The sequence below is a fragment of the Sus scrofa genome, chromosome 2 (genome assembly GCF_000003025.6).
Source record: "Sus scrofa isolate TJ Tabasco breed Duroc chromosome 2, Sscrofa11.1, whole genome shotgun sequence".
NCBI classification, from domain to species: domain Eukaryota; kingdom Metazoa; phylum Chordata; class Mammalia; order Artiodactyla; family Suidae; genus Sus; species Sus scrofa.
The window spans coordinates 43,041,583-43,069,374 of record NC_010444.4 but is presented as its reverse complement, the minus strand read 5'-3'; the positions used below and the strand labels follow the sequence as shown (position 1 = coordinate 43,069,374).

The window sequence follows — 27,792 nt, the reverse complement described above, 5'->3', positions numbered from 1 at the left end:
TCCCAACCACAGTGGAGGCAGCAGTTCCGGAAGTGCAGCATTTTCCACTCTTGGCTGCTAGGCTTGTAGGAGTTGGTGTCAGATGAGAGGTTGGCCCTGGAGATTCGTTCATACCCAGGAATGCTGGGAGCTTTTTATACACGGTTTCACTCTCATGAAGAAGTCAGGCAAATAGGAAGTGACATTTTTCTCATCTTCTCTGGACACAAATCCACCTTGGATCCTGTTCCTACCATCTAAATCCACAAGCATTTCCTGCTGCAGCAGTGTATGCTTCACAGTGAAAAAAGGAGGCAAGTCTTCCAGGCTAAGGGGTTTGAAGTCTTCCTGAGACTTACCGCCCAGCAAGGCAGAAGCAACGGCGGGAGCAGGAAGGCTCTGCAGGCTCAGTAGCAAGCAGTGTGTGTGTGTGTGTGTGTGTGTGTGTGTGTGTGTGTGTGGCGGGGGCATGGAGGGAGGGAGAGGTGGGGCACAAACCTACAGCTGACTAGCTGACCGGGCTCCAGGGGAGGGATGGTTGGCAGGGCACAGACAAGGCCGTACACAGAGGTCATAAAACAAAATTTATCTTTAATTTGTAAGTGTCAACAGCAGTACAAAAGATGGAGTGATGACGACTAGATTAAGGGTAGAGAGGACAGTCTTGAGGTAAATGAGCATAAATAGGCAGTTCTTATAGACACTCCCCTGAGGGGCCTAGGCCCCATCATGGCATATATGTTGTCACCCAAAGATGGCATGTTTAACATATCAGGAAAGCACCTTGTGCAAAAAGGAAAAAAAAAAAAAAAAAAAAAAAGTAGCTAAGGTGCCAACATACACCAGGATAAAGACAGTGTGTCTTTCAATTTTGTCTTTTCCCTTAATTATGAGGCAAGGAGGGGAAGACTTTGAAAAGTACCACTGAAAGATGATTCAAGGTTGAGTTTTATCTCACGTCAATACTGCACAACAAAATCCAAGAAGTTTGTGTATGCAACAAAGCTAAGAACAATGATTCATTCCTTTAAATTTGAAGAGTTTTTTTTTTTTTTTTTTTTTTTTTTTTTGTATTTCTTTAATCCTTAGCAAACTTTTTTTTTCCATTGTCAAGAGGAGAGTGTGAGAAAGATGTGATGGCAACCCTTAAGGTCATTTAAAAACTTTACACTGGACTGTACAAGATTTTTTTTTTGATAAACTATTTACATTTTCAGACTTTCAAACATATTCAAAGCAGCAATAGACACTAGTTTGTATGTTTTTTTTTTTTTCTAATTGCCCAAATAGTTACCAGCCATGGGCCAAGTAGGTACCTGCGTTATACATAGAATTTCTACAAAGAAAATCTGCAGTTAAAATTTGCTCAAGGGTGTTGTAAATGCCCTCAGCGTCCCAAGGGCCACACCCGTGGTGTTGCTAGAGGAACCAGCACAGTACCTTGACAACAGAGTTGCAGTTGTCCCAACAGCCCTACACAAACTTTACACTTCGAAACAGCAGCCAGCATGTCAGTCCAGCATGTCAGTGAATTGTGCTGATTAAATTAACATAGAATACAATCTCACAATATACATCACAAACAAATTACAATGTCGGGAAATAAAAGAGTTACAGTAAGATAAGTTATGTAGTAACAGCTTGTAAGCTTGTCTAAGGTAATAAAAAATTTTACATGGCAAATACAATAATGAATGAACATAAATGCTAGGCATTCTAATGCACTACAAGCCGGAGAAGGGTACAATAAAGACTGCACTTTCCGAAAAGCAAAAACACATAGGACAAAGGAAGACAAACGGAGAATGCACATGAGCAGATCTGCAATGTGCAGCAGACAAAACAGTTAAATATTTGCACATTCCCCATACTCCAAGAGCACCAGCACTGAGGCCTCACTTTAGGTTTGTGGTTCTTCAGGAATAAGAAACTACTGAGCAAGATATGTCACTGAGTTGCCTTCAAGCTTTCATATGGCCACGGATGCTGATTAGAAGAGCATCTGCGCTAAGCATTACCTTTCTGCCCCCTCCCCCACCCACCTCTAGCCCTGCCCCAAAGGTACCAGCATTCCGAGCTTCTGGAAAGAAATCTGTCCCCAAAGAAAAAGACGGGGAGGGGAGGAAAAGGAAATGTGTTTGCCTATCAATATTTCAGTCATACTAGCAGAGTGTGACACTCAATAGCATATGGCATCAGAAACAGAACATAAATCGGCAGGAATAACAGAGAGAAGTTGTTTATTAAGGAAGAAAACATGTCAGGGGGCAGATGACTTAAGGAAATGATGCAAGTGCTTTTGTGAAAGGACAAATGAGGTCATACAATATTATTATACTTTGAGAAGTGAGCTTAAGTGCCAACTCAGTCCTTAGACAAACGTACAAAATCAGGCAAGGCTACAGCAACCATTTTTGTCATTTTCTTATTAAAAAGGAAGACCCAGTAATAATTTCAATACATTCCTCTAGCTGCATTCTTTGCAATCGTTGGCACTTGGTACAGGACTTCTCATATGGTTTAAAACTACTAAGTGATGCTTTTTCTTTTCCCTAATGAGTAAGCAGAGGTCACTGCTTTGCAAAATGAGTAAATTGAGAGAAGCAGCCTCAGCTGTGGTGTTCAAGTGACCAGGCTGCCTTCCTACGGGGGTCGATGGGCTTCCTTGAAACAATCCCTGCTTTCAGCTAGTGCTTGTGCTCCCTGCTCGGGAGGGTGTGCTCTGGAGAAGCAGCCTGGCTTCATCAGGAAAAGAAAGAAGCCTTTAATTTCAGCCCTAGAGTGATCACACCCTTTTCAAACACCCCAGGCTCCAGTGGGGCTCATGTTCAGGGGAGGCCAGAATTTGACAAGCTCAATAGCACTGTGAGCCCACACCTGAATTTAGAACTTGGCCTGAGAGTTGGTGTCAGGACCCTGGCAAATCAAATCAGGCCTGAGGACAAGGCTGGGGAGTATCAAATACCAAACGAAGCAAACTGATGTGCTCCTAAAAGGGTGAGCTGAATACACGTGAAAACAACCAAACTTTCGTACCTTCCTGGAAAAGATACTGCATCGCATCTGCCAAAGAACTAGAGAAACTGCCTGCTGGCTGCTCCTGTACACAGACTGACTTTTTCCCTCTCCCTTTCTATCTCCTTTCTTTCTTTCCTTTCTTTTCTTTCTTTCTCTCTTTCTTTTTCTTTCTGTCTTTCTTTTTCTTCCTTTCCTTCTTCCTTTCCTTCCTTCCTATTCCATATGGTCTATTGTTTTAGGGCAGGTTTATCTGCCAGTGCCCCTCTTCTAAGTGAAAACTCTTCACTTAGAATCCTGCAAATTCTTTAGCAAAATGGAGCTCATTTTTACCTGTATTTGAAGATAGTGTGAAATTGGGAGCACCGAAAAAGAAGTCACTTAACATTCTTTAACCCAACTGGCACGATGGGACTTTTGTCAATGGCCAATCTCAGAGGCAGATTTTCACCTTTATAATAGCATTCATGCTTCTTGCTATTAAATGGTCATAGCACTACCTTACAAGACTGATGTGGATTCACAAAGCAAACTGACGCTCTCCTGGCTGTACTGGAAATTCACCATGTTCAATTCATCAACTTTCCATAAGAAAAAAAAAAAAAGTGAAAGTCTGAGTCTGTGGACAGTGGGTTCTACACTCTATGAGAACCCGAGTGAAGGGTTTTACTGCTTCAGCTGCAGGTGGGACTCTGCTCTCTCACTGTGGCTGATAATTCACTACCCATGAGGTACAGTGACTTGTCAACTTCTAGTCTGGACCAACATATATGGATAGAGAACAAAAAGGGAATACATAACTTATATTTCACTAAGTATTCATGAACCAAAAATAAATTCTATTTCTATGTTACATTTACACAATTAGAAAAAAATCTAAAATGAGATGGTAAAGTCATAAAAACTTTGTTTAAGCCCCACTGAAAATAAAATGAAGTGATCCCTATGATTGTCATTCTTAATTTCCATGGATATTTAGAGCCAAACTTGGCTAATAAATAGAATAAACTGCTTATGTGCAGAATTTAGATTCAAATACAGCATTACTGTTTGACCCAATGAAAGAGACGTTTACAATCAGATCATTCCTGAACAGCCTTTCGTTTTTAAGAACATGGCTAGAAGTAACTGAACCCCAGTACTGGGGCAGAGCTGGAGCTAAAACAAAGTGTTCATACACACATGTATTTTGCATAAATAAATGAAATAACAAGACATAAAAATGACTCAAATCCGGCAACTGTGAGGCAAGCCCACACGAGTCGAAACAGATGACTTTTGTTCATGTAGTTTTCATACAACAGCTTCACATTAGTCAGAAGTGATAAAAAATACCATTTATATCCAGTGCTTATAACACTTACGAAACAACATATGTGAGTGTGTGTGTTTTTTGTTGGGGTTTTTTTGTTTTCTTTTTTTGTTTGTTTGTTTGTTTCTTTTTTTTTTTTTTATTACAAGCAAAATCAAGTTTCAGTCCTAAAGAACAGTCCTTTGTTCTCCACCAGCCCAGAATATTATTTTGGCATGGTCATAAAAACAAACAAAATTAACCTACTATTCTAAATGTTTGCCTTTGTGCAAAATTAATTACATACAATACAACACTAGCCATACAGCACTCTACCTATGCAACAAAATAAAAGAGGAGTGGGAAAGGGCAAAGGCAAGAGTCAAAGAGAAAGAGGGAAAAAAAAAAAAAAAACAAAAACAAACACGAGCATGAACTGAGGAGGAGAGGTATATAATCAAAAGAAATCAGTAAGACAATAATAAATACTCATTTTTTTTTAAGAAAAATGACCTCCTCCTCATTTGAATAAATGTACAAAAACAAAGCTCCAATCCCCAACCAATATTAAGAACCAAACATTCCTATCAGTACCTTAATCAGCTTATAGAGAGCACTCCCAGCTAATGACAGAGACAACAATGTCTTGGCTAGACCTATTTATTGCTATTAGGTATGGCCTTGAGCACGCAAATAAATATGAAGGTACACTATTTTCTTCCAAGTGACAAAATGGCTCAAGAAATCTGATGGGGCCGTTCCTATGTCCTGGTGATCAGATTCTGTTTGTCCCATGAGGTGAACTGTCCCTTTCGCTGACATTCTCTCATTGAATTACTCTGGGTGAGCCCCCCCCCGACCCCTGTTGCCTCCCTTCTCCCCATAGGCAATCAGTCCTGGTTTTGGGAAAAGTCAAAATGGCAGGGCCGAGCCCCCTGTGGTTAGGAGATGGGGAACGAAGCCTCACTGCCTCCCTGCCCAACAGCTCATCTCCAGAGAAATGCTTGTGTGACAAGGGAAGTTAATCTTGTTCACACGTAGGCACGACACCCATGCAGCCACAGATGGAGGGCGTGAGCCAGAGGAACTTGTCTGCTGCTCCAGGAGTGATCTGTTCCCCAGAGTTAACAGTAGGAACATCCCATATAGGGAATGTATTTCCCCTCCTTCTCCTTCCCTATGGTTTTCTATCATTCTCTGGATGTATCAAGACTACTTGCCTCTATCTTTACTTGGAGGCTATCATGTGGCTTTTTGCACCCTGGGGATTTTGCAAAGACATCCCTAGATGTGCCGGATGAGACACGGCAGTTCAGGGTAAAGGTGCCAGCCCATGACAGCATCTCTGTGGACTCCTACATGGCCCACAGCTCCGGGCTTTAGGACTAGCTGTGGGACTCTCCTGCCTGGCAGTCACCACTCTTGACCCTTGCTGCGGAAGGGCATTCAAGGGAAACGCCACTGATGCAGATCCTACCACTTGTCGCTTAAGTGAATCGGGGGGAATTCTGGCAAAAGATTCAAGCTCACGGTGAACCTCAGGGGCATACCTGTTGAAGTGTAAGACTCTGCACCTGCATCCAAATACACAGCTCTGCAGCCATATATACACTGATGTTCGAAAATAACAATACAGGTATTTAGTAGTATCTTGTTTCAGAAATGTTTCCAGATGCTCTGGGGACATACGATTGCTATGTACATCTTTTGTATCTAGCAGGAGAAGGAGGTGAAAAGGGCTGAAAAGTTCTTTGGGGAAGGAGGGTGAAAAAAAAAAGAATTATTAAATTAATGCCACCAACAATTTTTTTTAAATAAATAGTAAGTGGACCCTTGACATTCTGGAATGAATAAATTATTTAAGAGAAAATGTGTTAAGACTGAATGTCAGGGTTAAAGGCAAAGGGATAATGGATGTAGTGAGAGGTGGTCTCAGGCAGAGAAGACCACCATGTCGGTATCTGGTGTGGTGATCGCTCTGGCGTGTGGACGTCCTACCACGTCGCACACTGATGGCACGTCAAGAGGCAAACACAATTGGGTACATGCACTGTGGCAACCTTGTTCATTCCTTACACTATCTTGTCTCCAGATTCCTGAGTACTTTACCATTTTCTGGAAAGAAAAAAAAAAGTGTGGTTTGCTATGTTGTTTTAAGATGCCAAAGATTGTCTAAGACTTTGCAGTGTCTCCTTTAAGACTTTCAAAATAGTAAGATTCAAAGTGATGAAAAAGTTTGGCACATTCAAAGTTTCACTCTACACATGGAAAAAATGGAATTCCGAGGCCTTTTGAATATGCTCTACATGCAGCTGCACACGCTGTGGACTTGTTCTGTTTCACAATATGAAATTCTCAGTTGTTTTCTAAAATAATTCAGAATAAAAACACATTCACAACCTGTAGGCCGGCACAGCATACCTGAGTGAGAATGTTTAACCCCATCTAAAACAGTAACTTAAACCTTTATCAACATCCAAAAGAAAAAAAAAAAAGTAAGACAAAAAATATAAGACTTGTAAGACAGCTATGGGTTGAGATAAGTTTTCAAGTCCTGGTGTCTCATATTTAATATGTCTTCACCTAAATTAAAAAACAACAACAACAATAACAATAACGACAAAAAACTCAAGTTCATGAAAAATCCGGGAAAACTTAATCTGTCTCACACTTTACGAAACAATTAAGACCATTCTGCTGATGTAATTGTGGAGCCACAAATGCATGCGGGCTCTTTAAGAACTTTTTTTTGTTGGGGGAGGGGAGGTGAAATGTCAGAGTATTTTAATTCAGCAAACAAACACTCCTCAGTTGGCACTGACAGCTTCTGGGGCTTCATTTTCACTGCTATAGTCTGATTTGGGATCATCTTCATAGTCGTCATACATTTCCATTTCATCCTCTCCATTGATCATTTCATTTCCAGCTAGGCTTCCGCTGTCTGTCTTCATACCATAAGTGCTCTGGATGACCGGGAGGCTGGGCTCTGGGCTGGCGGAGGTGCTAGAGCAGTCAGATGTCATCTGAGGTGATGGTGTGGTAGTTGCCATAGTAATAGCACCAGGATACACAACACCTGTTCCTGTGGTGATTGGAATCTGAGGCTGTTGCCTGTGTAGATTTAAAAAATAAAATAAAGCAGAGGGAAATATCTATATGCACATATTCATCTGTGCCACTGAACTCCCCTACACATTCTAAAAAGGGGCTTTGTTTGAAGTTCCGAGCAAATGACAGAATATGAAAAAGGTGTTTCCTGGAAGAGCCCTGCAAATCTCCCTGATGCTGTGTGGTCGGGGTTAAGCAATACAGTGGAGCAATTTATCAATGGTTTTGTGACATGGAAGTAAAGTTCTTATAACATGGCAAATGTGGCAAAGCTTCAACCCTTGACATTTGGAACAAACACTGTAATGAATTCCACAAAGTTACACGTGGGGTAATTTTTTAAGATCTCCCAGAATGTTTCAAAAAATAGGCTGGTAAATAGACATACTATAATGACACTGTTAAGCAGGCTTGTATCTTCACTTGGATGTAAGAACGGTACAAAGGAAATACCGAAATGAGAAAGGATCCAGTATATCCCAAAGAGTCAGATTTAGCAAAGCATGTATTTGGTATTGATATCAATGTCTACTTATTTCCACGGCTGGACGTGCAGTGAAGCTCCCTGAAGCTTCTATTTTCCCAATTATGGAAGGATCATCTTGGATGTCATTACTCCTGTGGCCCTGGGCTGGAGCTGAGGTTGGAGGAGTCAGGAGTGAAAACGAGAGCTCTGCCACTTAACAGAGTAACACGCATTGCCTCATCCTAGACCCTGGCGGGCGCCCAGGCTTGGTTACACCAGATCATTCTATCATCATGTCACTCTAGTTCAAATAAACTTATCAGACCCTGTATGAAGGTCAGGCTCTCCCTCTGCAGGGAGACATGGTTATTTGTCTCTCAGTTCCCTTTGAGGTATTATAACTAGTTGAAAGAACGAAAGACCTACCAACTAACTTAAAGACTAGGACTAAAATAATATTCTCATAGATGTAACGGTCACCAAGTGTTTCTCAATCTTTATGGATGGTGACATTAAATTCACTTCAACATGTCATTGTAACTCTCCTTCTGAGCCCCAGTGTCCGTGCACTTATAAAAGCTGCAGTCAGGGAAGTCCTGGAAGATCCTTCCATCTTTCAATCCTTGGCTTCAAGTCAGTCCATCACATGAACCATTTCTATTAACCCTCTAGACTGAAACTTTCTATCTACCTCAGTCTAATAGGAAAATACTCTGAATTCATGAAGAAGTAGCTTAGTTACCAGCTATTCTTTGGCCTGTCCCGAAGAGCATCATTTCTCAGAAAGACCTGCATGTCTTCCAGCCTGACAGATGGAGAAATGGCAGAAATGGCCTACAACCACACTGCAGGATAGCTGATAATGCTATCTTTCAACACTGGGAGGCATAATAATGATACCATAGCCTTTGACTTACATAATATATAAAATATTTTCATATATATTATCCCATTCAATTAACATGGCAACCCCATGAGGTGTTACTATGCCCAGTTTTCAGATGCAGACAATGAGGTCTTGCTTAAGGCCCTTCATTCAATAATCAGCACAGTGTAGATATGAGCTTAGGTTTACCTGACCTGAATTCAATCACTCTTTCCTTTACAGATATTCAGTATACGGATATACTATGCTCACTATACCCACAAAATTTCCTGATTTCTATAGAGCCTGTAAGTATCTAGTTGATATTAAGCACCTGATATTGATTCATTTTCTATGGTGCTCATGGAGTTTTTTTTTTTTTTTTTTTTTGATTGCCTGAAAGAAGATGACAGAGGAATCTAAATCTATGTGTGGAAATAGCTTAAAAAATACTGACTTCCCTTTCATTAAACCAAATTCCAAAAACAGTTTTGTGCAAATTAACAAAATTTAAATTTCATGCTAACCTACCCAAGGCAATAAATGCCTCATTATATTTTTTTACTGAATTTTGATAATTGCAATAAAAATGTTTTTGCCTTCATTGCATAATGAGCATAGCATAAAAACTTTCACTGCAATATGAACCCATTTTAGAGATTTCCTAATTTGGTGACCTAATCTATAATATAAAATCTATAATATCATGTGCATACTATAAATGGTACACTTTATTTTCATGAAGGAATTTGCTTTTCAAAAAGAATAGATGGCCATTTTTTACAGCATTTTAAAATCAATATACTTATTAAATAAATTTGAATTGAGCTCTTAATACATGCCAAGGGGAATGCTTAGATGTTTTCACATTATTTTCTTTAATCCTAACTATAAGTCAGAGGTAAATATTATTGCCCCTATTTCACAAATGAAGTAACTGATAAGGTTCAGAGAGTTCCACAAGGCCACACCCATCCCCAGGAGTTGAACCCTTCCTTTTTTTCACAATTCTCTTCTGGATGTCAAAACTGGGGTGAGACAGGCAAGCTCACACTAATCAGAAAAATACTCAACCTGAAACAGAATCCAACTCTTTTAAAATGAGCTTCACATATTTAACAGTATGTGGACATTAACTTGGTAATACACAGACAACAAACAAAATATCTGTAACAGCTTACTTTCTGAAGTGAGGCACATGAAATATTCAAAAGCCTACTACTGGCTGGTGGAGAGATAGCAGACTGTGTCACCCACTGACACCCACCCCCATCTACTTCCTGCCTGGTTATTCCTCTTCATTCCTCAAAGATGTCATATACACACACACACAGACACACACAGACACAGACGCACACACACACACACACACACACACCTTCTTATCTGGTTTAGATGTCAAAACACCATCTCAACCTTAAAGGTGCAGAACTGAACTCCTGATTACTCTCCCATATACCTGTTTCTCTCATGACCTTCAGATCTTCTGACTCCTACAATGGCTGGCTGCTTAAAGGATATGACTTCTGAAGCCCCTTGTAAGTTACCACTGATTCTGTGGATGCAAAACCATAAGCTAAATGTCATGCTGGTCTTCCTACCACATTGTCATTATCAGCATAAAAAGAGACTGAAAAGATTAAGTGAGCAGAACTGATTATAGTTGAAGAACCCTGGCTTTCAAGGGTTTCCAAAATATTGTTCCACCCTCCATATCTTACTTTTCCCTTCTGCCAGGGAAAATTCCTGAGCTAGCTTCTTTTATTTTGTTGAATATTTTCACATTTCCCCCATGTGTTCATGCTCTCCTTCAAGACCAAAACAGGAATCTTTGCCTGTACTTTCCATCAGCCTGAACCTACCCGAACCTCAAGTCCCCTTCCTCAAGCATGGTCTATGGTTGGCCCTTAATGCATAGGAATCTCCCTTCCCCTGAGCTTTACTTACTATTGTCTATATAATCAAAATGAGTACATCATTACACATTATGTGTAGCATTCTGCAATGTATTCTGTTTGTGCCTATGTGTATGTGTATGTATAAAAGACTATTATTTGCAAACCTATTCATGTGTGTGTCTAGCTTCTTGAACTATAACATTCTCTGAAAGCTCACTGCGCACAGAATTAATGCCTCATATACTATATTAATTTACTACAGTGCTAGGCATGCAGCTGGTTTCAAATAGGCCCTCACCAATTGACTGACTAATCAATTAACAAAATAGAAAATCCAGCCAGCAGGCTAAAGCTTTGTCTCTTGGAAATTACTTTCCTAAAAAGCATGTTTCCTTCCTTTACAGATCAACTGCAAAGTCAGAATTCAAACACTGCAGATTTCACAAATAGGAATTGGCATGTATTGGGCTTTACAAATAATGAATGCGCACATCGAGTCAAAAGTTGCAGATGTATGTAAAAGTATACCTGTGCAGCTGAAATGAGTAGATATGGCTAAGAACCCTCCCTCCCAGCCCAGTAAAACATCTGAGTTGACCCCAATGGAGTCCAGCAATGTTGCTCAGTTTCCAAATCACAAGGACTTTTGGGGAGTATGGGCTGGCTTTGCCGATTGCGGTGAAATTGTTTATTTATGTGGTTAAACCCCTGTTCGTTGATCCTTCAGACCTTTACAGTATCTATAAATGAAGGCAATGAAGTCTGTTTCATTAGGAGATACACCTACAAATTGCAAATCTTTTTACACTACCTATTAGAGATTCTAACCTGGCTTTCTCTACGGGAGGGTAATACTAAAAATAGTATGTCTAGTCTATGCTAACCAATTAAATGTATAAGTATCATGGATTTGATTCAACATCTTTAAGATCAAAATGGAAAATGTTCAAATCACGTATACCATAATGAACTGGAACATAATTCTTTTTATTTTTCATTTTTTTTTGGGGGGGGCCACACCCCCAGCATATGGAAGTTCCCAGGCTAGGGGTTGAATAGGAGCTTTAGTTGCTGGCTTATGCCACAGCTCACAGCAACGTTGGATCCTTTAACCCATGGAGCGAATCCATGTCCTCATGGATACTGGTTGGGTTCGTTACCACTGAGCCCCATACGGGAACTCCCATAATTCTTTATAATATGAAATACATACCTAACAGCATTATTTCTCTAAAATAATAATATTTGCTCTAATTTGGGACTTACTATGTGCCAGACATTGTTCCAAGCATTTTAGATATATTAAGTTATTCAGTCTTCAGAAGGGTCTAATGCTGTACTTTCATCCTCATTCTGCATATGAGGAAACTGAGGTACAGAGAGTATAAATAAGTTTCCAGAGGACAAGGAGAGAGTTCAGAGGAATAAGGATTGTTATGCACTAGTTCCTAGAACCAGGAAGAAGCAGATCTAGTATTTGAGCCAAAACAATCTGGGTCCAGAACTTATTATTATTATTATTATTATTATTGGTCTTTTTAGGGCCACACCCATGGCATAAGGAAATTCCCAGGCTAGGAGTCGAATCAGAACTCTAGCTGGCGGCCTACCCCACAGCCACAGCAATGCAGGATCCGAGCCTCATCTGCGACCTACACTACAGCTCACGGCAACGCCAGATCCTTAACCCACTGAGCTAAGGCAAGGGATCAAACCTGTGTTCTCATGGATACTAGTCAGATTTGTTTCCACTGAGTCATGATGGGAACTCCCAGAATTGATATTCTTAATCACTACACTACACAGCCTATAAACAATTTGTAGGCTCTAAATGAGAAGTATGTGTAATGGTGAAAAGGACATTTGTTTCACATAAGCCTGGTTTAAATCTCAGCTGTGCAATTTCCTAGCTGTGTGGCCTTGGACAAATTATTTAACATCTTTGAGTATTAGATTTTCCAACCTCATTGTGAGAATGACAATATCTATCTTATAAGTTGTATTTGCAATAATCTGTATTATTCCTCAGCATATGTTAAGTATTCAATAATTTACCATTACTGTTACTCAAAAAGTAGCCCCAATTTTAATATTTCATAGTATCGGTATGATTCTCTATTAGCTCACAGGTAAATTATTGAATAAGCATCAAATAAACTGGAATTACATTTCATTTGGCCACAATTCTTTGGGAAAGACAATGTTGTAGCTACATATACCCTGTCAAGGATCATTTTAACATTAATAGTAATCCTGTCATGGAGTTCCCATCATGGCTCAGTGGTTAATGAATCCGACTAGGAACCATGAGGTTGCGGGTTTGATCCCTAGCCTTGCTCAGTGGTTAAGGATCCAGCATTGCCGTGAGCTGTGGTGTAGGTTGCAGATGCGGCTCGGATCTGGCATTGCTGTGGCCTTGGTGTAGGCCAGGGGCTACAGCTTCGATTGGACCCCTAGCCTGGGAACCTCCATATGCCGAGGGAACGGCCCTAGAAAAGGCAAAAGAACAAACAAACAAAAATAGTAATCCTGTCATGATTACTGCAAAACTCTGATAGTTAACCTATCAATTGAAGGGGTTAAATCCAAGGTTAGAACAACCTTGCTCTATTTCATATATTGATAATACATGTCATAATAGCTAAGTAAAAAAAAAAAAAAAACTAATTCACTAAACTTCCAGTTGTATCATTAGTAAAATGCATGACAATGTTGAACAATATATGTAATTTTATTGCCTTGAAAGTTATGCTTGTCTTTTCAAAATCAGCTATAAAAATTGATCTCACCCCCATTTCACCAAGAAGTCAATAGCAATCTTTGAATTTCTGGTTTTTCCCTCTTATAATAACCTCGCATCTAATGAAGATCAGTTTTCAAAGATGAATTCCAAGGAGTTAATAATCTATCCAATGTAACTACCTAAAAGAGAATATAAATCCTTAAGTGGAAATAATACCTGGCTTTATGTAGCAACTACTATCAAAACTGGGCAGAGAAAAATACTCAACATTGAAAATTAAAGAGGAAACATCCCGGCCCTTGCCTGCACATCTGTAGCCCTACTCCACAGTCGAAAATGAGCCTTCCATAAAGGACCTTCTACACCACTGGGATCCTTAGTCTCTACATTGTGAAGCTCATTTTATGCCACTGTATACCATAACAAAAGACCTTACTTTCTCTAGGTTCTAGGCGCTCTTCCTCAAATGGCACAGCCATACTCATGACAGCAGAATAGGACTATGAGGCAGCTTTTGCAGCAAGGTGGTAAGGGCAGTTCCTCAGTCATTTGGCATGACAGGGGCAGAGACTTGATTTCATCCCTTGCTCTTTCTTGCCTTTCAGCAGCCATGGGACCTCTTGATTTCTTTATCTTACTTAGAGGATTATGTAGTTTGTATACCTAAAACACCTCATATATAGTAGGGATTCAATAAGGGGTCAACTCTACTGTGCTGTTCTAGAGTTTCATTTTACATGCATTGCTATGTGTTGAGGCATTTTGGTCCAGAGCTGTTATCAATTTGGTAACATGGGTAAGGGGGACTAAAGTAATCAGGATTACTGCATCTCATATTTTCAGATCATATCAGAGAACTAAAATGGTACCTTTGACAAGCTGCCAGAATATGGCAAAAGAGACACATGATGCAGCACAGGGGACATGACTGCAGAGAAGGGTGGGAATTACAAAAGACTCAAATTTAAACTGCTGATTTTCTGTTCAAAGGAGATTATATACATTCTCAGAGATATGCCAACAGGATTAAAAGAAGACATTACACAGTCTCGGATTTTGTATTTTGTTACCTACAACTATACCTCCTAAAAGTGCACTGTGATTTAGTATATTCAATAAATCTTCTAATTAGCATGTGAATAGCCCAATTATATTACACTGTATTTATGGTGTTAAAAGCATTGCTTTTAAAAATGCAAACATTTATAACAGAAGAATTTAATATCCAATTTTGGAACATTAATATATGGGGATCCTCAAATAACAAAGTGGTGTAAGCTTCTCTTTACCTCAAAAAGATTTTGCCATACTGGAAAGGAAATTCATTATCTAGTGTGATATAAAATACAGTTTTACTGTGATAGTAAATCCATATTTACAGTAATAATAATGAAAGGAATTCACCTTCATTGGTATTATTCTAAGCATTATATCAAGTACTTTTAGAAGCACCCACTGCCTTACTGAATCTTCTCAATAACCATATGAGATAGGTACAATTATTCATTTTACTTCACACATGAGCAAACAGAAGCTTAGAAAAGTTACATACTTGCCCAAGTAGGCAGCACAGTCTGCGTCTGAAACTCAAGTGGTCAAACACTAAAGCCCATGCTCCTGCCTGCAACAATCCATTTATTGTACATTTGTGACCCAGAGTGCTTTCATTGGCCTATTTTTTTTCCTGAATTCTATTTACTTTTCCAAATTAGTTTTATGTTTTTAAAACATGCTTCTGAAACCAACTTTTTGTTCCATAAGGCTATGTTTTTGAGTGTCCCTGAAATAATAGCTCTTTACTCCTTCTTTTAAGTATCCCCTTTCTTTACTTCTAAGGAACGCTTTCTTACTCCCTGGCATAGCTCAGCTCCTCAATTCCCCTTCCAGTTAGCAGTGAACACAGCTTCCTTCTTATTTCCTTCACTTTCTGTCTCAAGCCCTTTCCCAAATGTCTCTTCGTCTGATTCCAGCGGCCTCAGGCTGGTGCCACCAGAGTGGCCCTCTGGTTTGCCGCACCCCTGTGCTTCCAGGTCTGGATGTGCTGGAACCTATAGGCATCTGCGTCCCCACTTATCCTGACTACTGTGGTTACAAGAGGCTGCTTTTGAATGCAGACAGTCAGTCAGCCAAGTCGAAATTTATACCAGAAATCTATTACCTAATTTTTAAACAAAATGACATGAAATCAGACTTGAAGATATCAAAAACATGTCTAGTTTCTGATTTAAGCAAGAAAATCCACATTGTTACTGCTTCTACCACAGAATAATTTACTGCAACAGGAGTTCTGGATCTTGTGCCAAAAATGAGGTCCTCTAACCAATGTCAAGGCCAATTATCTTGTGGTCGATCCCACAACAAAAGCAGACTATTGTGATTAGAGTCAGAAGCACCACCCAGAGAAGCTGGAAAGCTTCTGGGGATTTCTTAAGTTTAGTTTTTTTTCCCTCCTTGTGCGCCTGCTTAAATAAACTACCAGAAACTTTGTGTGTGGGCACAGAACGTCTCACAATAGTTTGGGAGACAATGAAAGGGGTGATCATTGGGATCAGTTTGTTTTGATCTGAGCAGGAGCCATGCTGCAAGGTGTGTGTGCTTGTGACAGGCCCCTTGGGTAGGTCACCGCCTCCTCCCTTCCCTAGTTTCCTTCTCAAACACACCGCCCCACAGCCGACCTGTGGTTTCTTCCTGGGAAGGGAAAGCCCAGGTGGCTACAGGCAGGAGCACTTACCCCACAGTAAAGAACTGCCTCATCTCCTGTCTCCGAGACCTCATCAGTTGCTTATACTCCCCAATCCGGAGCTTTTTGCCGTCAACAATGCAGGTGCGCTTCGGTCGAGGTTTGTATTTATAGTTCGGGTACTTCTCTAAGTGGATCTTGCTTAGCCGGGCCTGCTCTTCATAATAAGGTTGCTTCTCTTGGTTGGACATGGATTTCCAGCGAGATCCTAGACATAAAAATTACCCTAAGTACTCAAGGGGTCAAGGCAAGACGCTCCTGGCAAATGTTAGCTAGACCTCTCCACCATTTCACTCGCCTGTGATCTGAGTAGCTCCTCTTAAAACCAGTGACTGAGCCTTAGAACTAGTGTTTTAGACACTAGAATAATTTGGATGTGATACGTTTATTATATTCCTTCCTCTCGATAATTTAAAGCTGTGGCTACAATAAGTGTATTGTTTTAAACCATGTATCTGCTGCTTCATGATCATCTCCCACACCACAGTCTTCCCCCACCCACCTGCCTACCTTTCTCAAGAGGGTTAAAAGCCTAAACTTTCTAACCATCCTTTTGAGTATAGGTGGAATATCTCCCATACTCCCAGTATCTTTAGTGTCACTATCCTTTGATAAGATGTCAGCAGATGTTGATACCCTCTTTCATATATAAAAACCTAAGGTGCACCCTGCCTCCCCTGGCCCGGGGTAATTAAAAAGCCTAAATTCTACTTAAAAAGTTGTAGCTCTAGAACCGGAAGGTACAGTTGGAATTATATACACCGTTTTCAAGTACTATAAACATTCCTTCAAAGCCGTACCAATGAAAGTACAAAAATTTTTAATACGGTTTACACAGGAAGAAGGAAAAGTATTCACTTCTCTAATATTGTTTATAAAAAATTATCTAAACACTTGACGAAGAAGGGATGTGTTTTTTTACGTGTATCAAATTGCATTTTTGTGTCTCGCTGGTGAATAAAGCGGTAACAGCTGTGCTGACTGGATGTTAGCTATTCTTCAGTGGAGATTTTTCATACATAAACAAATGGAAAAGTTGTACAAATATTCTCTGTAGCCAGCAATATCCTGGTCTGTTTTAATAGCACATCCATTCCTGTTCTTTCCTGATTGTTGTGCAGCAGTTGTGTAGGAAGTCTATGCAGACAGGCTTCTCTGTGTTCCGCTGGCTCCCAGCAGCTTAAGGTTCTAGTGAACAGCATTTTTGGTGCTCTTGAAATGCGTGTGCTTAAAAGTTTACATTTTAATGAATACACTTACTATACTCTTAATTTTTTTCACAGAATACACACCAGTAGTATAGATTCCCCACAGCTGCCAAAGTAGAAACAGAAACAGAGAGGTTCTGTGCCCATTTGAGAAAGCTTACTCATACTGCTACTAAAATGACCAAAAAAAAAAAAAAAGAGAGGAAAATTTAAAAGTTAGATATCAAAATTTAGGAAGAGAGAAACAATGATTTCCTTTTGAATGTCTCTTAATTAGGAAAAAAGATCCATATCCCCTGTTTGAAGGGTATTTAAATGTATAAGAAGAATACCCCTATGTATAGCTCTGAAACTCTAAAAATAAAATTCTACTTGATTGTAATGACATTTAGCATCCACCCTCAAATTCAAAAGTCAAAAAGAAAAAAAAAAAACTTGTATTTTAACATTTCATCACTATTTTATCTTATGTATGTTTTAAATTTTCTTTGAGGTCACTGTCTCAAAAGGTCTCAGAATCAAGTTAAATTATTTATCCAGTGACAAAACATGGATATTTGTGTATGTCCAGATCACTGATATTTACTCAGGTTAAATATTTATTGCTTTTGAACAAAACATTTAAAAAATGAAAACCACAGTTTAAGTCTGTAATGTTTTTCAGTTTCTTAAACGGCTCCCTTTGAGATTTTGTCACATCATGACAGCTTAAATAGAACAGTGCCTTCTGTGTTTTTTCTTTTTAAAGAGGAAACATGTTGACTGTAATGCTGCATGTTGAATAAAATATGTTCAATATGTTGAGCACAATAATTCCAAACTGTATAATCTGCACTAGGCAAGCTTTACACTAATAGGACAAGGCTTGAGTTTAATCTGGAGAAACGGGAGAATCACTCTGGCAATTTACCACAAAATGGGCCTCTGCCCTGTGGTCGATGTGTTCAACTCACTGCTATGAAATTTGAACGAGTCATATCTTATTAAAGTAAATGTAGTTTTATTTTACAAGTTTTCAAGTTATCATTAGAGGCACTGTTCTACACTCCATAAATTTCACACTGTTTGGGGGCTCCCCCCTAGTCCTCGGTGCGTTCTTTCAGAGGGACATATGAACCCAAGAAGACTAAAGCCGTAGGGTGCAGGGACTATGAGTGTTTCCAGGATTTCACAGCAACGGAACAAATTTTAGAAGCCTGAAATAAGGAAAGGAGGCAAAGCTTGTCTCCATGATTCTTCCTTAGCAGGGACCTCTCAGAATTGCCCTATTAACACATATAATAAATAGTTTTGTCTCTGAAATAAGTTTTTCATCAAGTTCTGCCCTGACACGTGGTGGATGTACCAGCTCCTGAGCGTGAATGCTACAGTGCGGGCTGAGGGATGCAGAGATGACGACAGTATCCTGGGGCAGCTTGCTGAGCTACACCTAATTTCCACAAACCACAGCCTCCCTTAGGTGTCCAAGGAGGCTCCTTCTTTCCACTGGAGGGGTAGAAGACTGGCGTCAGAGGCTGCACTCACCTAAGATTTTGCTAATGTTGGAGTTATGCATGTCAGGAAAGGCCTGAAGGATTTTCCTCCTCTCATCCTTCGCCCAAACCATGAATGCATTCATTGGTCGCTTGATGTGTGGCTCGCTGCTGGCCCTCCCACGGGCATCCCTGTAGACTCGTGCTTCAGCCACAGTGGCACCTCCTGTTGGCCAACAATAATACTGCTGTAGTTTAGCTGCAGAGCCATTCATTGCTTTACTTCCTGTAATGTCAGGGCAGGAAGAATAAGATGAGTGCAAAGCATTACTATCTGGATAATGTTACATGGCTTGCCACCTGGTTCAGCTGTTCTCCCTAGGCCCTTCTCTTCTTTTTAAGTGAATGCTTGGATGCAGAAGACAATTTCTGAGACAATTCTATAGGCTCTTCTGAGGCAGACTTCAAAGACACACTGGGCAGAGTTAATCTTGCATCTTCTATATACATAGTACATTTTTACTGCAATCAATTCCAGGTGACAATAAAGCGATGACCAGCATTATTTTATGATAACCTTTCCTACTGTGATTTCTCCCTTCAAAAAAACAAAGCTTTACCTATCATTCTGGCCTCATTTTCCAAACATTGCGGCCACTTCAAACTCTCTTATCTTAAATAGAATTCTCTTTCACAATACTGTGCCTTGGCCACTGCTTACCTCATACCTGGAAGTCCCTTCTACTTCTTCATGCTAAATCCCACTCATCCATTACGGCCTATTCAAACGTGGGGTGTTTCATGAATTAATTATTTCAATGAATACTATTAACTAAGCAATTACTATGGGTTCGGCTTTATGCCAGGTGCTAGGTATACAAAAGTGAATAAAGCAGCACCTGCTTTTAAAGGAGCTCACAGTTCAGGGAGGAGACAGACCCCAAACAGACAATTCTAATAGAGTGTATGCTAAGTGCTTTAATATTGAAGTAAACAGGACAACCAGCAGACCAAAGGGAACAGGGATGGTGAGCTAGTGCCTCCTAGGAGAGATGACCTCTAAGCCGGGTTTTGGATGATGAATAGGAATTAGCACGTGAATAGGGGAGGGCTAAACAGACAGATGGGAAGGGTAATTCAGGCCTCAGGAAGAGCATTTGCAATGATGCTCTCCAGGCTGCATTCATTCCTCTTGCTCTTATACTACAGGCTCCAAAGAAATGACTTCTTCATGTGACTACCTCTCTTTAATATTGCTACTCCATCCCTGGGAATATGAGACCCCTAAAGTTAGTGTTGTACTCATTCATATAGCCCCAAGATTTTCCATAATAATAGTAGATAATAAATACTTATTAAATATAGGCTTGATGTTCAGTTTTCAATTCATATGCAAAACTAGCAGACTAAAAGGCAGTCATTTCAAGGGTTCTGATGTATTTTTCTGCTGTTTAAGAGTAGTTCTTTAATATCCCCTATGAAACCATGTCTAAATTCCTTATATTTTATAGTTTCCAAAGAAGTGACCATAGTAACATATTACATTGAAAGTTCCTTGAGGATATGGCAGAAACTGGCTCTCCTTCACTGCTGCATCCCTAAATTCCAATGATGCATGTGGTATACAGAATTTCAATTAGTAAAATGCATTCAATTAATGAGCAGCTGAATAAGTGAATGAATGAATGAACCCAGTTCTTCCTTGTTTTCATGCACCATTCTAGCATGACTCGCTGATGTGTGCTTTACTTGTGGCAATTACTAAATATCTCCATATAGATTGAGAACCTCTAAGTTAAACATAAAGTTGGACTGATGGCCTCAGCCAGGACTTCTACTGCATAAACAGGAAAGACTACGCCTAAAAGTTTAGAAGCAAAATATACATTAAAACCAACATTTCTACATTTTGGAAAAAATAAATTCTTTCAGCTCAGTGGAGTGATTATACAGGAACGACATGACCCAATCCATCTCTGCCCTTCTACTCTATTTCCAGCCACTTTGATTAAGTAGAAATTTGTTTGTGTCAGTTCCAGTAATAAATTAGAACGTTAAAGTGCACTATTATTTGGCAAATATGGTCATCATTTATTGCAAACAAAAGACAGGATAAAAGGACTGAATTGGCTAATGTTGTCAATTCTTTTCTAACGTGAAGAAGGGCAGAGAGGCCCCTTTCTGAAGACCCGGGGAAGTAACATATTTTATACACAGCCTTTCTTTTAGGCCTACTAGACAGAATGATCCCTTACATGAAAAGTCTCAGATCCCAAGATGCATAACTAATTCGCTACCTTTTTGCCACCATACCCACAGTACATTAATTTCATTTAAAATGCACTGACCATACAGGATAAATTGATTTCACTTTATATGGGTTTGACAGCCATGTTTATTGTGCAGTGAAATGTAGTGTAGCTTCCAGCTGACAATATCCATCAACACAGGGCAATATGCTGACTGCTGGGCCAGATGAAGGCATACATTACTCTGGAAGTGAAACACTCATTCAGATACGACAGTGTCTTCTCCTGAGGATCACCATGGTAATTTATGATGCCCTCAGTGCCATTACTTTACAACTGACATGGATTCAGCAATTTATATACTTGCATGCATACACATAAAAGGAGACAGGCTTGTGGAGAATGTCAGATGCAAAAACATTTCAATATTATTCTAAGTTAACTACTATGCCACAGGTGATTAACGTTGGAGATCTACTTTTACTGTCATAGCTTTTCATCACCTCTAGCAAAACCAAATAGCCAGTTTCCATTTATTTATTCACATATAAGATGTATCTCATGGTAAATGGGAAGTTTTAATCTCCTACAAATTGATCATGGTGGATGTTTAGACTCAGGTTTTGGTAGCTCTTCTACTTCATACCAATTGATTCTCCCAGACAGGTCAATGGCTCCCCCTCTCATTCCACACTGCAGTCATAGCATATCTTTCCTACTCACTTCTACCTTACTGAATTCTACCCTGTTCAAGGAAGAGAGTTCAGGTCCCACCCCACTAACTCTCCTGCACTGACCTTGCCTATCCTCCCATAGTACATGTTATTTACACGACACTGACACTGAATTAACCACACAGTGTATCTCTAGTCTCATAAGAAATTCTCCCAGAAATTGAAAAATTCAAGCGTAGTACATAATATAAAATTGTGAGTGAAGGAAAGGGAAAAAGAAAAGCCCAGGGTGTGTACACATCTTTTTTTTCTTGTCTCTTCCTCTCTCTCAAGGAAAGTCAACTGAAAAACAAATGGGGACATTCCAAGTTAAAACGAGCAGTGTTGTATTGATGAACCAAGATTTGCCAGAAGAGATTTATCCAGAGAGACCAACGTTTGAAACAACTTTTAAACTGGACCTGATATCTGATCAGAGTCAGAATTTTAAGAAAATATAAAGAGGCCATAACACAAAAGAATATTTAGAAAGTATTCCTTCACTTCCCTAAATATCATTTCATGAAACAAACTAGTTAGGGCATTCCTGTTGTAGTAATAGAAATACATACGACTGTATAAATGTGTATAAATAAATTCAGAAATTTAAAAATGGAGATTATATATTATGAAAGCCCCTTTAAACAGGAAAATTTTATAGAATACTATGGAACTATTTTCAAAAGGTATGCTGTTAGTCTGAATTATTTGAAGCTTGATATTGACTTTATGCTATAGTTAATTTTAGAATCTACATATCAAATGTGACTTTATACTGCTTATTTATTTTCAAAAATAATATCAAGTTAAAAAAAAAAAAAGTTGCAGGGGTTGGGGGGAGCATTTCATTCTAAAACAGCCAATGCTCTGTGTCAGAATCCAGAGTTATCCTAGGGAATAGCACATAATTCTAAGTGGCAGATTCTTTTATAGCAAAAGAATCATTTGTGAGTTCAATGTTCATAATATGTCTTCTCATTGAAAACAGTTGAAAGAAGCCTAGACCTACTTGGAAACTACTGCTTTCCAGCTGACCTGAGTCTTTAGTTACCAATAATATCATTCCTAAAAAGTTATAGAAAGGCCAGGTCAACAGTACCACACCAGGTAGCGAGGGAAAGCACTGGTCCCCTTTACTCCAGGAATTCTCCATCTCTCCAGTTCCCCAAGGGGGCTTAGTTTGGTTAATTCATCCTTTATCTCTCATAACACAGCTTGTATAAATGCAAACTTTCAGTTAGATGAAAAAAGATAGTCTATAGGGGAAAAAATAGAAATTGCCAAAGCAAAGACTTCCTTAGGAATCTGCGATTTAAATGATTTAAAGAGAATACAGAAAGTTGAGTTTTTCCAGGTGGGTTGGAAAGAAGGCCAGTTTAACCATCATAGCCTATGGCAATGGTCCTGAACTAATCCTGGAGAGGCCCCCTTCCTGGGTAAATTCCAAGGGTTATGCGAGTGAATGAGTAAGCGTTTGGTGTGGATTTGTGCATATATAAAGTTTTCCCTAAGGAGGAACTCTGGCAAATTCTATAATGTGCCTAGGAGTCATTTATTTATGCATTAATTCAGCAAACACTTCTGACAAATTTCAGATGTACCTAGTATTGTGATGGAGGGTACAAAGATAAATAACACATGTGCCTAATTTTTAAGGAATTTGGTCCAGTGAGAGAAACAGACGCACAAATAGAAAATTACAAAACAGTGCAGTGCTATCAAGGGTAATTTAAAAATACTATGAACGCAGATAAGAGAAGCTATTAAAGTTGCTGGGATGGATAGAAATGAAAAACATGGAGGCTTCAGAGAGGAAATACTGCTTGAGCAGTACCTTAAAGGAAGAGTAAGAATTTACCAGCAGGTATGAGTGTGAAAGTGTTCTAGGCTGGAGAATCAGTGTGACTATTAAGGCAGAGTTCTAACAAAAGCACAGGGCGTTTTAGAGAATAAAAGAATTTGGCTATGGCTTGAGTTTATTTTTTAAAAAAGGGGAATACCAAGAGATTAAATTAGGAAAGGAAGTGGGGGCCAGATTGCTAAGTACCTTGAATACTGTGCCAGGTTTTTTTTTTTTAAAAAAAAAAACAGGGTAGTGACATGAACAAATATATTCTACAAGTGATCAAAACGGAAGCTAAATGAGAAATTACCGTTGAGTCGTCTCAATGATTACTAGTGAATTGGCAATAAAGAATAAAGAAAAACAAGGTGAAAAAATGCCTCCTCACAGGCCCATTAAAACTTACATTTTGTCAGACAAACTGAATGTAATATAAGTAAAATATTAGCACCAAAGATTCTCTTCTGGGATCCAGTCCTGGTAACGGCAGAATAGCTTATATCAGAATAACCTTCAAGCAGGTAATAATTATAAATTCCGGAAAAATATGACAAACAACCAATTGAAAATACTTGAGATCTACTGAGATTAAGAAGAAACTGGAAATGATTCAACCCTAGAAAGAAAGAAATTTCACTGAATGAAACTCCTTTTTGGATAGTTTTTTCCATGAAGACACCCCTGGTCTGCACAGCATGGAGTGGCTAGAAGGCAAATAGAAAGTCAGTCTTAACTGGCCTATTGTAAGAAGAGAGAGTTTGAGGCTTCTGAGTGGCTGACCCTTGAACTTCACATGTATGGGAATAACTTCAGTGATTCCAGTGGAAATCAGGGCTGTCTACCTGAAAAATTGGAGAAGAAATTTCAGCTGAAAGGGAAACAGAATTTGGATTTGAATATTCTGAGGTTAGAAAATATTCATGAATAACTTAGGCTTTCCACTGAAACCTCTGAGGGACATCCCTTTAGGAATAAAGACTATGGGCCAAGACGAAGGATTCTTTTGAGAACCAAAGACAAAAACTGAAACAGTCACTCCCTAATAGTGCAAAAGAGCTTCCACAAGTTCAATGTGATCAGTAGTAATTTAACTACTTCTTGGTACACAAATTTACAATCTTAACAAAGATAATAGTAGAGCCTCTGTAATTTATAATCTACAATGTACAATGTATATTAAAAAAATTACCAGTTGTTCAAACAATCAGGAAGATGTGACCCAGAGATTTAAAAAAATCAACAAAGTAACTGAGATGGCTCAAAGAGTGTAATTTGCGGAGTTCCCGTGGTGGCGCAGTGGTTAACGAATCTGACTAGGAACCATGAGGTTGCGGGTTCGGTCCCTGCCCTTGCTCAGTGGGTTAACGATCCGGCGTTGCCGTGAGCTGTGGTGTAGGTCGCAGATGCAGCTCGGATCCTGAGTTGCTGTGGCTCTGGCATAGGCCGGTGGCTACAGCTCCGATTGGACCCCTAGCCTGGGAACCTCCATATGCTGCTGGAGTGGCCCAAAGAAATAGCAAAAAGACCAAAAAAAAAAAAAAAAAGAGTGTAATTTGCAAACAAGGTCTTTAAAGTAGTCTATAGCTATATTCAAGGATGTAAAGGAAAAGAATATCTTAATTAATGCATAAATTGGGGAATTCAGCAAAGAACTGAAACTATATGAAGAAACATTGAAATTCTAGAACTAAAAATATATTTGAGATAAAAATAGACTAAATGGGCTCCAGAGCATTTTTAAGTGCATGGTAAAGGGTCAGCGACCCTAAAAATACATCAAAAGAAATTAGCTAGTCTCAAAAACAAAAAGAAAAAAAAAACTGAAAAAGTAAACAGACTTTGCAATATGTAGAATAACAGTGTGTCCTAACTTACATGCATGTGGAATTCTAGAAAAAGGGGAGAGAGAATCATGACAGAAAAGATGTGAAGAAACAATGGCTAAAAATTACCTGAATCTGGTGAGAAACATCAACTTTAAAGTTCAAGACACTGAGATAAATGCAGGCAGAATAAACCCAATGAAAACCACACCTAAACACTAGTCAGACTGCAGAAAACCAATGACAAAGGAAAAGTGCCAGAGAGAAAGGATACATTACATACAACGGAACAATAATAAATTATGGGTGATTATTCATTGGAAACAATGAAGACTAGAAGACTATGGAACATCTTTAGGCTGCTGAAAAAAAAAAAAAAGCAATGCAGTTTTATCCAATGATCATATGCTTCAAAAATGAATGTGAAATACATTTTCAGATAAAGAAAAGCTAAGGAATGTATTGCCTGCAGACCCATACTGAAAGAGGTATTCAAGGAACTTATTCAAGATGAAGAAAAACAACATCTGATGAAAACAGATTAATAGGAAGAAAAAGAACATTGAAAAGGATATCAAATTAAGGATGAATAGTGATTCTCTAGAAAAAAAAATTAAAAAATACAATGAGGTATAGCTAAAACACCAACAGAATAATTCAAATGGAAAAGTAAAATAGGATTCAAACGGAGACAGCAAAAAGATTAGTGGTTACAAATAGCAGGGGAGGGAGGGATGAATAGGTGAACAAAGAGGATTTTTAGGGCAATTAAAAAACTCTGTATGATACCATAATGATGGATACATGTTATGCATTTGTCCAAACCCAAGCACTATACAACATCAAGAATGAACCCTAATATAAACTATGGATTTGGGGTGGTCATGGTGTGTCAATAGGTTAATTGATTATAACAAATGTAATACTCTGGTGGGATGTTGATAATGAGAGAGGCAATGCATATGTGAGAGCAGAGGAAACTTCTATTACCTGTCCCTCAGTTTTACTGTAAACCTGAAACTGCTCTAAAAAAATTAAGTCTTCCTAATAATAGCCTGGAAAAAAGATTCAGTTAATCAAAAGGAAGGAAAATAGTAATAGAAAGGCAAAAACTAAAGAACAAATAGAAAAATAGCAAATGGTAAGATTTAATTCCATCAAAACTAATAATTACATTAAATATAAATGAGTTAACCAATTAAAATTGGAGATTTTCAGGATGGATAAAGAGTGAAAATCAAAGGAACAGAAAACAATTTACGAAGCCAGATACTGGTAATTTGAAAAGATCAGTAAAATTGATAAATCTCTAGTAAGACTGATCTACAAAAAGGGAAAACAAAAAAAACAATATTTGGATTGAAAGAGGGGATATCATTATAGCTGTTACTCACATTAAAAGGATAGAAAGGAAATATAGTGAATAACTTACTTCCAATAAATTTGACAATGTAGATGAAATGAACAAATTCTTTGAAAGTCATAAACTACTAAAATTCACTCAAGAATAAATAGAAAATCTGAAATTCAATTTATAGCCAAAACCTTCCCATAAAGGAAACTTCAACCTCAAATGGATTCACAGGTAAATGCTTCAAATATATAAGGAAAAACTAATAGTAGTGTTACACGAACTAAGAAAGTAGACGAAGAAAGAATACTTTCCAAATTCATTTTATGAAGTAACGTCATACTCTGACAGAGATTTGAACATAAATGCAAAAATTATTAATAAAACATTGGAAAATTAGATCCAAACTATGTAAAATGGATAATAAAATGTAACCAAGTAGGATAAATTAATTTAAAATTTGAAATCAGGTGATTTAATTCTCCATATTGACAAAATTAAGGGGAAAAATATGATCATCACAATAGATTCAGAAAATGGTTCTGACAAAATTCAGTACCTATTCATGACAAAACACTCAGGAAACTAGTAAGAGAAGGGAACTTCCTCGGTCTGATAAAGGGTTTTTAAGAAAAACCTATAGGACATCATATTTAATGGTGAACACTGAATGCTTTCCACCAAGATGAAGAGTAAAGGAAGGGATGTCCCCTCTTACCATTGTTCATTAACATTCTTCTGCAGGTAAAAAAAGAGCAGACACATTGGAAAATAAAAATAAGTAGTGTTATCTGTATTCATTGATAATATAATTGTTTACATAGAAAAATCCTAAGAAATCTACAAAATAATGACTAGAACTAAAAAGTGAATTTACTATTATTGCAATATACATTATAAAAATATAAAAATCAACTGTACATCCATACATTAGCAGCAATTTTAAAAATAATTTTTAAGTTTACTTGCATAAGAGCATCAGAAAATAAAATGTATTTATTTTTTTATCCTTAGGAATAAATCTAACC

At 38.5% G+C, this 27,792-nt stretch overlaps 1 protein-coding gene across 50 annotated transcripts in view; it reads right to left on the bottom strand.

Moving 5' to 3' along the window:
* The window catches only part of SOX6 (SRY-box 6), a 621,434-nt gene continuing 594,192 nt past the window's right edge, over nucleotides 551-27,792 (bottom strand). For 26 of the 50 annotated variants that reach the window (XM_021085342.1, XM_021085322.1, XM_021085335.1 and 23 more), the window contains 3 exons: nucleotides 18,838-19,071; nucleotides 16,097-16,313; nucleotides 551-7,396 (listed from right to left, as the gene is read on the bottom strand). In XM_021085342.1, the coding sequence (XP_020941001.1) occupies nucleotides 7,093-7,396; nucleotides 16,097-16,313; nucleotides 18,838-19,071 (755 nt within the window). In that variant the 3' untranslated portion in view covers nucleotides 551-7,092. The remainder of the gene's footprint in view (nucleotides 7,397-16,096; nucleotides 16,314-18,837; nucleotides 19,072-27,792) is intronic. The other 24 variants (XM_021085366.1, XM_021085361.1, XM_021085359.1 and 21 more) reach the window with 10 other exon arrangements.